The sequence below is a fragment of the Centruroides vittatus genome, unplaced genomic scaffold, assembly GCF_030686945.1.
Source record: "Centruroides vittatus isolate TY-2023 unplaced genomic scaffold, ASM3068694v2 contig_824, whole genome shotgun sequence".
Lineage (NCBI taxonomy): Eukaryota > Metazoa > Arthropoda > Arachnida > Scorpiones > Buthidae > Centruroides > Centruroides vittatus.
In genome coordinates, this window is record NW_027122537.1 from 819,612 (window position 1) to 834,631 (window position 15,020).

Consider the following 15,020-nt stretch of genomic DNA (forward strand, 5'->3'; position numbering starts at 1 on the left):
TATGTAAAATATGTAACCCAAATATATATATTTTTTTGTTTTATATTTTTCAATATACAATACAGTACTGTATTTATTTTGTGCAAAATAAAGAAATAATTTTTAACGATACAATAGCAACAATTATTATTTAAAAAAAATTTTGTTAGGCTTAACATCGATGAAAATTCAATGCAAAGCGACACACAATGGAGAAAAATTTCAACATGGGGTAGGTTAATAGCGATATACTAATAAACTAATTACATGGGATATACTAATATACTATACTAATAATGTATTTTTTCATACTTTTCAGTTATCCAACCAACCCCAGTCCCAATTGAGTTGGATAATCAATGCTCTACTGTATTTTTATCATCATTAAATGATAAAATAATTAGATATAATTAAAATGATAGCCCAACTTGACAGTTCAATGTTTCCCTTGCTCATTATTTTTCACCATGTTATTAACTAAATCAAAACTAAATATGACAACATTACTATTTTGGTTTATTTGTTAAACTCTATAGTGTTCAAATCTATTTTATATTAATTAATATTTAAAATTGTGTTTGTTTAAGTAACTGAGTTAGAAGACAACAGTAAAATAAATTTAAGAGCTGAGTGATTGGCTCTTCAACCCTGACATGATGGATAGCATTGATTTTAAAATTATTTATTAATTTGCATAAAAGAAAAATAATAAATTAATAATTTATATAAAATGATTTGTTCTGAAGATAGACAGTTAGCTTATTTTGTATTATTAATTGTTAAATTTAATTACAAAATTATACAGAATAGCAATCTAACCTCCTACTTTTAAAATAAATTATTTTATATTAATTGTTCATAGTCAAAATATAACTTGAATTGGATTATTACAATAAACTGTTAGTGAGAGTGAAACAGAAAAAAAATAATGTTTTTAATATCTGAGTTGGTATCTTTTAAACTGCATACCTATGTCATGCTTTCAATAGATGCTATGAAAGCACAGGGTTTACAGTGATATGGATTATGCCAAGGTTTTATTTCTATTCTAGGAATTTTCTGCAGGTCTACATTAGTGAGTGTGTGTTATATGCTGCTGTAGGTTATCTGCACAAAATTATGGTAATATTAATGATATAAATGAATTTTCTAAAAATCATGGAAAAGTTTGTTATAAGAGAAGAAAAAGAAATGAAACACTATTTTAGAAGAAAATTAAAAATTATAATATTTTAATCTGATTATTAATAACTTTATTACAGTCTATCTAGAATAGGAATTCTCAAATTTGGCCACCAAAAAAATTTCAAGCAACCATCAACCAGATCAATTCTGTACCATTCTCCAATATGTTGATTTATACTCACTAAGTATCATTGAAATATCTGCCAAAATGGCAGATATTTCAATGATACTTAGTGAGTATAATACTTAAAAAAATAAACACACAGCTTATTTATATTTTTGGGACACACTGTAACTGCTGGGTTCTGCAACAGGAAAGTTTTAGCTACTGCAAAATACTGAAGAAACTGCCTCTGACCTCAAGACACTAGCAGAAGTAGGCTACCTAAAACTCAGCTGTCTGGAATAACTGATTTTTCAATATGTCAGTTTTTCAAATGAAAAGTGATTTTCTGCAGATGGTCTGCACAACTAATACTTGTGTCCTCAGATATAATTGTAATGCACCCAATCATCAGCACCATGGAGAACTGGGGTAGTCACCCAGTTTTAGGGGTAGTCACTTTAATGAAAAACTTTGAAGTTAGAGTTACTAATCAGAAGTACAACAGTGCTTATCTGGACAACCTTCAATATGTCTTTCTTTCCTGGATCAAGGGAGAAAGACATGCTGAGCACAAATATATATGGCATGTATATTGGCTGATATGGCAACAGGATAATATATCAATACATAAAGTCAGACAAGCAAGTCCATTATTTCCAGTCCAAATTGTAAATGTTCTGTAGTGGCCCACAAGAAATTCAGATCTAAATATCATAAACAAATTCAGGCATCTTAGAAGTGCAGATATATTAAGATCTATAGTAGAAAAATCATGAAAAACTCTTTGATGCAATTATTTCAGCTGTTTTCAATTTCAAGAAATATCAAGGACTGATATAAATCTGCACTAAAACTACTAACTTCTTGAGTTAGGGAGAAAGGTGGCAGTCAAATAGTGGAAACTAGGACTGTATTTCTGTCTTTGATGTGATATATGCTTGACTCTTTGATAGTAACAAACACATCCACATTAAAATCTTAAGGTTAATGGAAGCTGTGCAATGAGTCTTGCATGTAGGTACACTGCATTTGTCATTTCATTTCAGTATACCTCTCCACTTGTCATGGATGTAGAGCATTATGTACCAGATAAGGCTTTCAAGTGATGAAAAATATTCTAGACAGAATGGTACATAATAATAAAATCCTAATATTTCATAATATTTTTTTCCCTTAATTATAAATTGCCAATATTTTGCATTTTGATAAATATCAATAAGTAAAAATCCTGCCATTCAATAAAAAGATCTCTAATACTAAAAGGTTTTAGCTAATATTTAATCTATAGTATAACAAAATTTTTTCAGTTCTATAGTGTGTTTGCATAAAATAGTTAATAACAAAAAGTTTTATACATGATTTATTCACTCAAAAGAGATCCAATTATATATATATCAATGGTTGGCAACCGGTGGTCCATGGAGCATTGATGGTCTGTGAGAAAATTTGGGTGGTCCATGGAGAAATTTGGACATTGTTCAACTGAAGGTTACGTAAAGTATTATGAAAGAAATGCAAAATGCTTAGTTGCTTTTTTTCACTATGGAGGTTTTTATTTGAATCTGAAATGAAATACAAAGTGACTGTTATCAATAAATAATGAACAATAAACAATATTGTGAGTGCAATTGTCGTCCTTCATGGAAAAGCACTAAGAATCCATAAACATATTTCAAACATGCAGCAAAGAACTTTAGGCTTGCATTAATTTGTCATAATTAAACATGTGACTTTCATATTAATATAGTAAAATTAAACTTTTATGATCATTATTATACTACAGACTTTGTATTGTTTAAAAAAATTCATGATAGCGGTCCGCGGGATTCAAAATTGTGAATTTAGTGGTCCATGAGGTCAGAAAGGTTGCCAACCACTGATATATATTATCAACAATACAATTATAGAATGTACAGTACAATCAGCTTATTATGATCAAAGATATTATTTTCAATCATGTAATGCTATCAGAATTTGCATGTTTTCAAACATGCAAGTTAAAATAAATTTATAAAACTTCATTTATTGAAATAAGAATTGCAGTTATAGTTATTGTCTTCAAATAAATAAAAAGACAGCTTAAAAATGTCTATGTTATCAGACTTAATCTGGCTGATAATGTGCAATCATCATCAGTCTTAACTAATGCTTTAGTTTTTAAATGCTAAATTTTTAATTCTTATTTGCTCATAGTAATAGTTTAAATTCTGTTGTTTTATACTTCAATTATAAACTAATTTTGTTAACGATAGTACAGAAAAATACAGCAGGTAAAACATTTGATGAATTACTGTTAATAATAATAGCGAGGTTGAGGCCGAAGTTTTAAATGCGAAAACGTATATGTTGGATGTTCAGAGCCACTTTCCTGTAAGCCTAGAACTTTGACAATGGCATTTGGAATGTCAAGCATTATTCCACTGACTTTCCAAACACCATTGTCAAACTTCTAGGCTTACAGGAAAGTGGCACTGAACGTCTGACGTACACATTTTCGCATTTAAAACTTCAGCCTCAACCTTGCTAATAATGTAACAAATGTTAAAATTTATGTCTGTTAATTGTTTTAACATGTCATTTCAATGTCAGAGTCAATAAAAAAGCAGAATTTCCACTAACTGTAGTATTATTTACTTACTATGCTTAACATTATCAGTCAGTTATCATCAGTATAGGCAAGTCCCAAAGTGATTACAATAAGCAGATTTTACTGTATATGAATTTTTATTAATTTTTGAACACATTGAAAAAGTATAAATTATCATCTAATGAATTATAAAATTAAAAAGTAAACATCACAAACTTTTGATACTTTTCTTCAGCTATTTCTCTAGCCTTTTTTTCTGATTCCAACTGTAAACTTAATGTGGACATTTCATTTTGTAAATGTGATTTTTCTTCATTATTTAAATTTGACTGAAGCAATGATGTTATGAGACTAGTCTCTCCAAATCCTTTCTGTGTTGATTCTTGAGAGCTTTCTGTTTTTTGAAACACATCTAGCTGTTCTATTTCTGATATACCTTGCTGATTATTGACACCAATAAGTGAGGCTTGTAAACTGAAAAAGATATTACAAAAATCAATAGTATATAAAAATTTTATAATATTCAAATTTCAATTTTTCATATTTAGATTTTAACATTTATAAAAATGTTTAAAAATCCAGTAGAAATGTTTTTTAAAATGATAGATTTTCTTAAATGATAAATTATTTTTATGGCTTCTTGCATCTATTTTCTTTTCCCAATTATACTTTCCAAAAATTTTTTTGGCTAAGATCTAAGTTACAATTGAATTACCACTTACTTCTATTCAGTAATTGTTCCAATTCTACAGCTTTTAGAGTTTCCTTTGTAGATATGAAGAATGGAAATTATGGAACAATAAATCAAGATTATATTAAGTTATAAAAGATGTTCTGTACAAAAATTTGATTATACTTTTAATATTTTATACATTTATATGCTTCTTTTCTGAAGAATACTGCCATTATTTTTTTTTTTACTTAATTTTTCTCTTTATTTTGATTTTATTGTAGATTTCAACTTTTTTCAAAATAAAATAAAATATAAAGCTTAATTTCTCTTTTGTTTAAGTAATCTTCTAAATTTATTTCTATTAAATTTCAAAAAATTATTAATATAATCTTTTAGAATCAATAAAAGATGCTAAATTTACAAAGATTATTAGCAATTATCTGTAAATTTCATCATTTTATCTCAGAAAATTACTTGTAATGCTTTCTTCTACTCTATTGCATATAGTGAATAGCACAGATTTTTACAATATAGTTACTAACAAACAATATATATTGAATAATAATAATAATAACTGCTGTTAATACAGATTATAAAAATAAATTAATTAAAAAATTTAAATAATACTGTAAATTCTTTTCTATCTATAGTAATTCAAACTTTCATACAGGATAATCTATTAACACTGAATAATATAATATTGAAATACAGACTATACATAAAATACAGTATAATACATAAAATACAGTGAATAAAAGCTGTTTGCAATAGGGTCCACTCAGTACAGTACTAAATAAAATTGCTAAGTACCCACAGATGGAATCAACACTCCAACAAAATCAATATGTTTATGAATTGGAAGTAAAGGTTTTATTCAAATACTGTATTTTAACAGGCAAATTCAGAAATTAAATAATTAAACCAGCTTTTACAACAGTATCATCAATATTTTTCTTTGTTGAGTGATGCATCAGTGGTGAAGCTCAATCATCACTAATTTACATTACTATATTTTTTTACAAAACACAATAAGGTTTTATATAAAATTATTGAACAAATATATAATTGTCTTTTTTACTAAATTCTGGAGATAAATTTAAATTTAATTTTCAAGTATCAATAAAGATTTATTTTATTTGAATGTTGTCTGTTGGAGGGATCAGCAAACTATGCTAAACTATAGAACAATGCTCAATTTCACACTTTAAACAATATGTTAAATTTAGGAATGAAGTTTTTTTCTGTTCTGCTGACCACAAACAGGGAAAAATGGTTGCTGTCTTTTGGATAAATGTTACTTTTGGACACTCCTTTCTTGGCCACATAAGTGAGTGGCCATTAAGATGGAGTTTGATTTTTATTAAAACTTATGTAGTGTTAGAGGAATTTTAGAGCAAGGTTTTACTGTATCTAATATTATCTTCTGAAACAAAAATTCTAATCTGAATTTTTTGTTTCTGAAGGTATGATTTTAACAACATATTAAAAATGTTTTAATAATTTTAAAATATAACACAAATTTGAGTTATATTTATGTTATTAACAATGAAAACAAAATTTTTAAAACTATTGTTGAACCTATTTGTTAAGTGTTAAACTTTTTAGATATTTGCTTAAAAATATTAAGTAAAAATATTTTATTTAATATTAAATTTATAATCAATTTTATCTTTTTTTTTAAATAAGAGAGCAAATAATTAACTCGTTAAAGAAGGATTAAATAGGTTTTTAAATGTATATCTGGCTATCTAAAAAATTAATAACAATTTTTTGTTTTTAAATTATTTATAATAAATTTATGAAATTTATTTTCAAAGACTTAATTTCTTCTTTTTAATGATTAATTAAGAATATTCAGCAATGCATTCTATTTTAAAACTTTATACTCTTGCTCTTTTTCTCTCTCTTTTCCCTAAATTATTTTTCTAATATAGTTAATTAACCCATTTAAATAATGTATTCTATTTGATCTAATAAAAAAAAAAAAAAAAAAAAAACAGAATAGTAGAAAGAAAGAAAAATTTGATTCTTACTGATAGCAGAGCCGTAATTTTTCTTCCAATTCATTTACTTTAGCAATAGAAGTATCTCTCTCTGTAATAACTTGACGTAAAGTATCCTAAGAAATTTAAGAAATAGAATAATTGATAAATTTTGATTATTATTGTTGTGTACAATAGGAAATTTCTAATTGAAAACTTAGCAGTATTTCAGTAGAGACTTCCTGTTATATTTGAACTAAAAGGTATTTTTAAATCAATGTAAATACCAATAAAACAAATACAATAATCAAAATTAATTATAATCTTAACATTAATGAGAAGGAGAATTAGATAATAAAATTTTAAAAAATATTGATGACTTTTCAGTTCAATATATAATTAAAAATTACAATTGATTATTTATTTATTAATTACTTATAAGAAAATATGTTATAAAATCAATTAGACTTAAAAATCTACAGTATTTTTGCACAAATTATCTGCAGTTTATCTGTAAAAGACAATTTAAAAAAAGGGTGCAGATTATGTGATGGTACTGATTTTGAATTGCAAGTACAAAGTTATGTGTATTGAGTAACAGTTATATCCATAGGTACAAGTTATGTGGCAGTGCAGGTTATGGTTTTATTTTCATTTTAGTAATTTCCTACAGAAATTTCACATCACAAGTTTCACACAAAAAGTATGGGAGAAAGATTATACACTCCTTTGTATTTTTAAGTTTGTGAGCACTAAGAGGCCTTTTTTCAATTCCCATCATGGGTTTGGTCAACCCCAAAATGGGGTGATTAGGTGGTGAGGGACAAAAGCCCAACATATTTGAAACACAACAATCATGAAAAATTCCTGATTGCTTGTCCAGATTCAATCCTGGATCCCCAGAGTAGTAGGCTGATGTTTTAATCTCTTTGGCCAGCAGACCATCAAACATTCCTTTGGATAGCCTGATAATATAGTAGTATTTTTTCTCAAATACATTACCTATTCATTTAATAAAGATTTATTTTCTTACAGATTCAGTGCTTTTAGAATATCATCACAATTTAAATTTAAACTTAATGATACTTTGAAGATAACTAAATACTTTTGAATTAATTTCAACTAACAAGCACAATTTATTCTTAAAATATTTAGCATATATTAAATAACAAATTAAAATTTTAATCATTTATAAGGAACTAGTAGCCTGGGACGCCCCCTAGTGGGTGTTCCAGCAGCAGCGGTCTCATTCTGTGGTATAAATAATAAATTCCTATTACAAATAAAAATAGTAATATATACTGTTATAAATAAATTATACTATTGATTTAAATAATAGCTGAAAATCATCGCTATGGATGCCCCCAGTGCACATTCTAGACATTCTGTGACAGATTACAGATGACAGATGTACTGTACAAACAGTGGCATCAATGGCTTACATAAGTAGATATCTAAAATCTAATAATCATTTACTTACATATTTTTAAACAGTAGTTTAATAAATTTATTTATATAAAATCTAATTTATTAATTTTGTTACATTTAGGGGGTTCTGTCAAGTTGTCATGGCAGTTGATGACTTTTCATAGCAAGATAAATTATTATTTTCATTATTCAATTTAACTGTAATTGGCATGTTGATAGAAAACACAAAAAGCAAACATTTTGTCATAGATTTCTAATGATAAAACATGCCATAATGTTCAAATTAACTAAAAATAAAATTTCATGTCGTAACTGTATTACACATAATTTAATCATCATTATCAATTCAAATAATTTGTAAACTATTGCTACTACAGAGCTATATTAAATTTAAGTTATAACTTTTTATTAAACTTCAATTTCAAATCGCAAATTTAAAATTCAAATAAAATCTATTATTACTATTTTATAATGAAAAAATTAATTTATGAATTTATGGACTTTTTATTTCAGTGATACATATTTACTATATAACATACCAGTAAATTTGATTCCCACTGTTTTGTATCTGCCTGCCAAAGACTATTAGAATGACGCCACTGTAACAATTCTTCTTCCAAGCTTCTTGCCTGGAAAATATTTTAATAAAATGCAATCGTTATTAAATATATAATGTGAAAATGTGAATTAGACAAAGTATTAAAAAATAATAATAATAATTCGTAAAAGGAATATAATAGAAAAATTCCATTTTTATCAATATTGTTATACATTTCATCTGTAAAAAGATGAATTTTCCAGATTTATACATAAATTTTTTTTTTAAAGTTTATTAAAATTTTTAAAACTTGCTAGTCATTTTTCAAAATGTTTATACATGTAATTCTAAGAGCAATAATGTAAATAGCTTTTATTGGCCTTCTATATTTATCTCCTGCAGAGCAGATTTCATTGTCAATATCAAAGACAGAAATTAAGAATTAGAAGATTGTTTAGTAAAATAGTCAAAATAAAGTTTAAGTTCTTTTCATTACTTTTATTATAAATATCTTCAGAGTATGTACGGAATAAATGTTTAATTTTTCCCTCTTGCAAGTAAAAAATATTGATTGCATTGTAAGCAATTTGAAATTAATGACTTTAAATGTCTTTATATTAATAATTGAAAATGAATCTTTCAGAATCATGTTTAGACCTATAAAACTTAACCATAAGAAAGATTCATACATGTTGTTTCAGACCGCCTGTACCCATATATTTTTCTTGGAAAAAATTCATTATAGGCAATTGAGAAAATTTATACTTAAAGCCCATATGAAGAATTAATTGTCTATCTCAGTCCCAACTTAAGAATGTCATTATATATGTTTGATCTTTTATTGAAAAATTTGTAGCATATGTTCAATATTAGTTACAAAGGTTAATGTATATATATTTTAACCTTTGTAACTAATATTAATATATATATAAATCACACACATTAGACACAATGCAATGCCAAATCATCAAGTTCATTGATATAATACAGATATAACTTAAAAAAAAAATTATTTAGGAATAAATAATACTTGTTTGTAATAACTTTGTTTTTATCATTTACATTAATCTTTTTGATTTTTACCTGTTACTTTTGAATAGTTAAATTTTAGTTTTTAAAATTTTATTTTATAAATTTATTTATAAAATATAATTATGATTTATGGCTTATTTTAAATAAACATATATTACTTCTTGTTTTATGCCAATTACCATATTCTTATGGAAAATAAAAAAAAATTTATTCTTAAAAAATTGTTTAGCCAGTTACTATTAGGCTCTATTGTATGTTTCTATCAAAAATATTTTTATATTTCTTATAAATGTATGAGTTTAAGTTATCTATTCCTTAACATTATATTCTATACATAATATATTTAAATAAATCAGAAATAATAATAATTGTTTTTGTAATGTAAAATTTATGTTATAGGATGAGAATGTATATGAAACACATTGAATTTTTACCTTCTCTATTGCAGCATCTCTTTCTGCTAATATTACTCTTAACTCATGAGACAATCTATGTTTTCTGTGATCTCTTGCTCTGTAAACATTAGCTAATAATATTTCTTTCTGATGCATCAATTTTACTGGACTTTGAGTTGCTTCTAAATTTCTTAATAACTTGTCCACTCCTTGATGTGATAAAAGATTCATTTTCTAAAGTATTGAGTAACAAATATTTTAATAAATAAAATAAGAGAAATAATTTTAAAAACAACAACAATGAAATTTTACCAAGAAATCATTTCCATTTTGTAGACTTTCTTCTATTTCATCTTCATCACTTGAATCACTTTCTTGCTTTAAATCACTAAACATTAAGTATTTAAACAGATAAATAAATAATAATTATAACAGTTTTAGAATTCATAAATTATGTTAATCAAAAATAATTTGATTCCTAAAAACCAGGAATTTATATTTTATTATTATAATTTAAAATAAAACACACAGTATTGTGAGAATCTGAAGTGGGGGGGCAATTAAGTTAATAGAACTTCTAAAGGAAATCCTCTACCTGTTGGATAATGTAAAAATTAAATCAAAGTTCAGAATGGATCTCAAAGAGAAACAAGAAATGAGACTGTGATGCATATCCGGTGTCTTTATGCGACCCTCAGAATAAGGCTTTACGCATCAGGAGTATTTTAAAGGGTAGTTACCAGTGTTAGTAATGTAAGGTAATAACTTATTACAATTAATAAAAAAATTGCTGGGACTAATATAGCTTTACAGAAAAAATATTTCTATTTAACTATACATACATAGATGAGTCTAGCTGATTTGTCCCTTCACACACTGTATGAGGCAATAACAGTTCCACCGGCAAAGTCGACCTTTCATTGTAGGCTACCATTCGCTGCAAAATGTAAAATAGTTAAAGCATGTGAAGGGACAAATCAGCTAGACTCATCTATGTACATTCAAACCTGTTTTTATGCGGTCTTTTTTTGTGCGATTTTTTATGTGCGCAATGTGTTTTGTGCAATTATTTTTGTGCAGTATATCAATTTGATTGAAATTCATATACCACACACAAAAAATCACACAAATAAAAGATCGCACAAAACAAGACTGCACAAAAACAGGTTTGAGTGTATGTATAGTCGAATAGAAATATTTTTTCTGTAAAGCCATATTGGTCCCGGCAATTTTTTTATTAATTGTAATTTTTAATTTTAATTATGCCATGCCACCGCTAGAGGATTTTTTAACTATTTTACATTTTGCAGTGAATGGTAGCCTACAATGAAAGGTCGACTTCGCTGGTGGAACTGTTATTGCTTCGTACAGCATGTGAAGGGACAAATCAGCTAGACTCATCTATGTATGTATAGTCGAATAGAAATATTTTTTCTGTAATAACTTATTAGATCATAGAAATAGATAATAAAGAGAGTATAAACTTTTTGTATGTAACTGTTTAATTTGTATACCTTGTTCTCTGGCAAACCCGAGAACCACTGAGAAATATGTTGGGGTTATTAACGTTGCTAATTATAAAGCGTGCTAATTGTAAATTGTGAACTTAAACTAACATTCACACCATAAGCAACCAGTCGTGTCATCGGAACCTTCCCAGGAAACCCCCGTGCAACTTATATACAAATCCTCTACCAGGAAGAGAACTTTTAAACTGCAGTCGATCATCAACTTGACGTGACGAAAGATGTGTCAACGGTCAACTACACCCTACTTTCCCTCGACCTTCACCCACTTACCTCCAATAGAACAAGCTCATATCCCACTTTGAAAGGAAACCCATGATGAGAATCCATTGAAATATCAGCATCATGATTATCTGAAGAATTTCTTGGAACAATTCTACTCACAACGAGCAAACAACCAAGGAGACAGTCCAACCAACTATCCAGTTGATGGAGCCAGATGTCGACTTTTTTTTTCCTCTATAGTTTGTATAAGCATTTTTAATGAACTGTGATAACCTTCAAACTAATATAATACATTTAGAGGAAAGTGTAACAAGACACTCTGATGAGGAAAAAAAGTAACAGCATGCCTTGACACACCGATTACCTACTCAAAGAGTTCTTGCCATTTATCTGTTTAAACTGTTATATTTTACCCTAGTACATTGTAATAATTTATATTGACTTATTTTATAATTAAGTTATAATAATATGACTTAGAGAGAGAGTTTGCAAAGGAAATTGTTATACCAGTAACAGTCGCAGCCCCTGTAAGCTGACTTCTACCACATTTTGTTTTAGTGGAAAAAAAAAAAAAAAAAATCACACCAAGAAACCCAGTGCGATTTTTAGAAAAGTGGAGGATAGTGTGAGAATCTGAAAAGGGGGGCAATTAAGTTAATCAATTAATTTAATTAATTAAAATAATATTCCAATCCAATTCTAATATCCCCGGGAAAAAGGGACGAACAAAAGGTCAAATGGGGAAAGGACAACAAAGTGGAAAAAACCCACACACATCCTATTTCTCTCGATTTCCTAGCAGATAAAAGCCAATTAGATGTTCATCCAATTTAACAATTATTACTAAAATTGTAATATAGGCCTAAACCCTAACTTTAGTCACTACCAGCCATTAATTCTGTTTGTTTGACAGCTGTTATCACAATTATGAGGTAAAATGAGTAACAATACTGGATAGAAAATGGCAATAATTTGTTGAAATGTTCAATTTCTGTCAGTTCGTATAAACAACACCCACACACAGATCAAACTTAGAACACATCACATCAGAACTCCCCCCAGATAGTTCCCATATGGGACCTGTATAAAAGGACAATTGCTCCCGAACAGCAGGGTGATCGTCCAAAGGAAGCCTCCTGACTGGTAACTTTATTTGGTAACCTCTGCTCCACACTCCTACCCAAGGACCTCTCGGGACTTTGTCGCTGCAGTATAGAGGTAATTACTTAAAGGCTGATGTAAATACTCTCTTGGTTAGAATAGTTTATAAGTTAAACTAATATTAACTCCCCAAATAGAACCGTGGATAGGTCGAACTGTCTGAAACCGCGACAGCATTTTGCTTTGTATCTTATATCTTATATTAGATGTATTGTATCTTTTTGTACACACTTATAATTTTGTTTATTAAATATGTTATCATTATGCTTAGCTGAGTGCTGAGTGTCATCCTTCACGTATTGCCGACACTGTATCAATGACCTCGCCAACCCCCCCATTCGCCTACACCTTAAGCCATCTTCTGACGCAATGCCGGTAAGAAGGGTCTGAGCACACTGCTCTGCCTCCATGGTTCACAGTATGTTTGTATAATGTAACTTTATTTTTTAAAATAATATGGTGTAAGATGCATACAGCATATAGGATATGCCTTATAAGCCAAATTTATCTTATACTGTAAAGTCTTATTTTTTTTCAAAAAATCAATGTAAATTTACAAGTATTTATTTATCATCATCATAATGCCAAGCTGCAATTTTTAATCATCTTTTAATTTAAAAAGAATCATGTGACTTTGGTCCAGACCAGAAGTTCATATATACAGGATCCACACAGGTAATTCCATCTGATTCCCTGACCAATTATGACATTTTCCCCTGACCTATTAAGGTCTCTGCATTTCTCCTTTCCATTATGTAATATTTGGTCAAGTCTATTTAAGCCCATTTTGTACACAGTTATATAAATTTTTTATTAAAAACATTTTATTCACTTCTTACAAAAAATGAAAAACTTCACATAAAATTGATTATATAATTAGCTATGTCATATTAAAAAATTCATGATTTTATTTAAATAAGTAAATGACTCGAGGTGAAAAATTCAAAATAATTTAAACATAATAAAATTTGTGCACTTCATGAGAGGAAGAAATCACTCATTGAATTCTATTTTTGGTCCAGCATGAACCCATTCAAGATCATTACATTTCTTCCCCCCCCTGAAACTTATAATGAGAGTTAGGGAGTTTTGGTGAAAAAGTGAATCATTGTCGATGGCGTTTTTGAAAACACGACTTTAACTCTATGACGATATTTTGGTATACTTCCAAAATTCCACAGGATATCTGAAGATAAAAATTTGCAATTAGAGAAAAGACATATCTCATATCATCAAATCCATCAAAATTGGCAGGATTATTATCTCCACATACTGCACATGGCTAGCAGCAAAGAATACAATGAATAAAAATACATGAAGTCTGCCATGCAGTCCAAAATGTCCTGTACACAATATCATTAAGCCAACTGACAATTCTTTCCCCCCATGGTATCAACTGATTGCAATAGGTTAACCAGATGTCACACAGGTAAAACATTGGGAGGGTTGTGTACGGGGACACAATCGCAATTGTTTAAGGCCTGAATCTGTCTTTCTGTTATAAAAGGAAGGATAAAATGTAGACAAATAAAGTCTTAGTGGTTATCAAATTCCAAGTCAATATCTATCGGTTCAGGTTGTGGTGCACTTGAAGCATTATCAGAGTTGACACACTCGCCTTTCTTACACTCTATACAATTTGCATCATTTGGCATTAGTCATTTTGAGCTTTTCTGCTTCTTTTTAAATGTTTCTTTCCAGTGATGTTATGTTTCTGTTCATATTTCCTTTGCAATTTCTTTGACATTATGAAAATATTCTTCAACTCGTACACTTATTGGCTTATAACTTAACAAATTCTATTTTGGTGGTTATAATTGCTAAAGAATATTGTAGATCCTGTCATTCTGTTCAAATCAACACCAATTTCAATGTCTTATCTCTTTGCAACCCAAAGTTACACACTTCCCAAATGCTGTGTGGCAGCATCATTTTTAGTGTTCATGTGCAACTTCAAACCCCCCACAGCTACACACTCCCACTATTCTCCATTTTAAATAAGAACATAAATCCTCTATCCAACAAAAATTTTAATTGTTAGATTATCATTTATAGTTTACAAGATATAAGTGCAACAAATCTTCCCACTCTTTTGGCCACTCGTTTTTGTAAACCCCCCCTATTCCAAACTACATTTAAAGAAGTATTCAGATCAAAAAAGAGCAAGCATGATAGACAGATTCTGAGGTATTTGCAGATTTCC

General features: G+C 28.2%; 1 protein-coding gene across 3 annotated transcripts in view; it reads right to left on the reverse strand.

The window, feature by feature from the left end:
- The window catches only part of LOC136982375 (myosin heavy chain, clone 203-like), a 38,577-nt gene that overhangs the window by 7,641 nt on the left and 15,916 nt on the right, over nt 1–15,020 (reverse strand). For 2 of the 3 annotated variants that reach the window (XM_067278858.1, XM_067278860.1), the window contains exons 7-11: nt 10,218–10,293; nt 9,945–10,139; nt 8,480–8,569; nt 6,564–6,649; nt 4,074–4,331 (exon numbers count right to left, since the gene is read on the reverse strand). In XM_067278858.1, the coding sequence (XP_067134959.1) occupies nt 4,074–4,331; nt 6,564–6,649; nt 8,480–8,569; nt 9,945–10,139; nt 10,218–10,293 (705 nt within the window). Of the gene's footprint in view, nt 1–4,073; nt 4,332–6,232; nt 6,279–6,563; nt 6,650–8,479; nt 8,570–9,944; nt 10,140–10,217; nt 10,294–15,020 lie in introns of those variants that run through there. The other variant, XM_067278861.1, reaches the window with a different exon arrangement.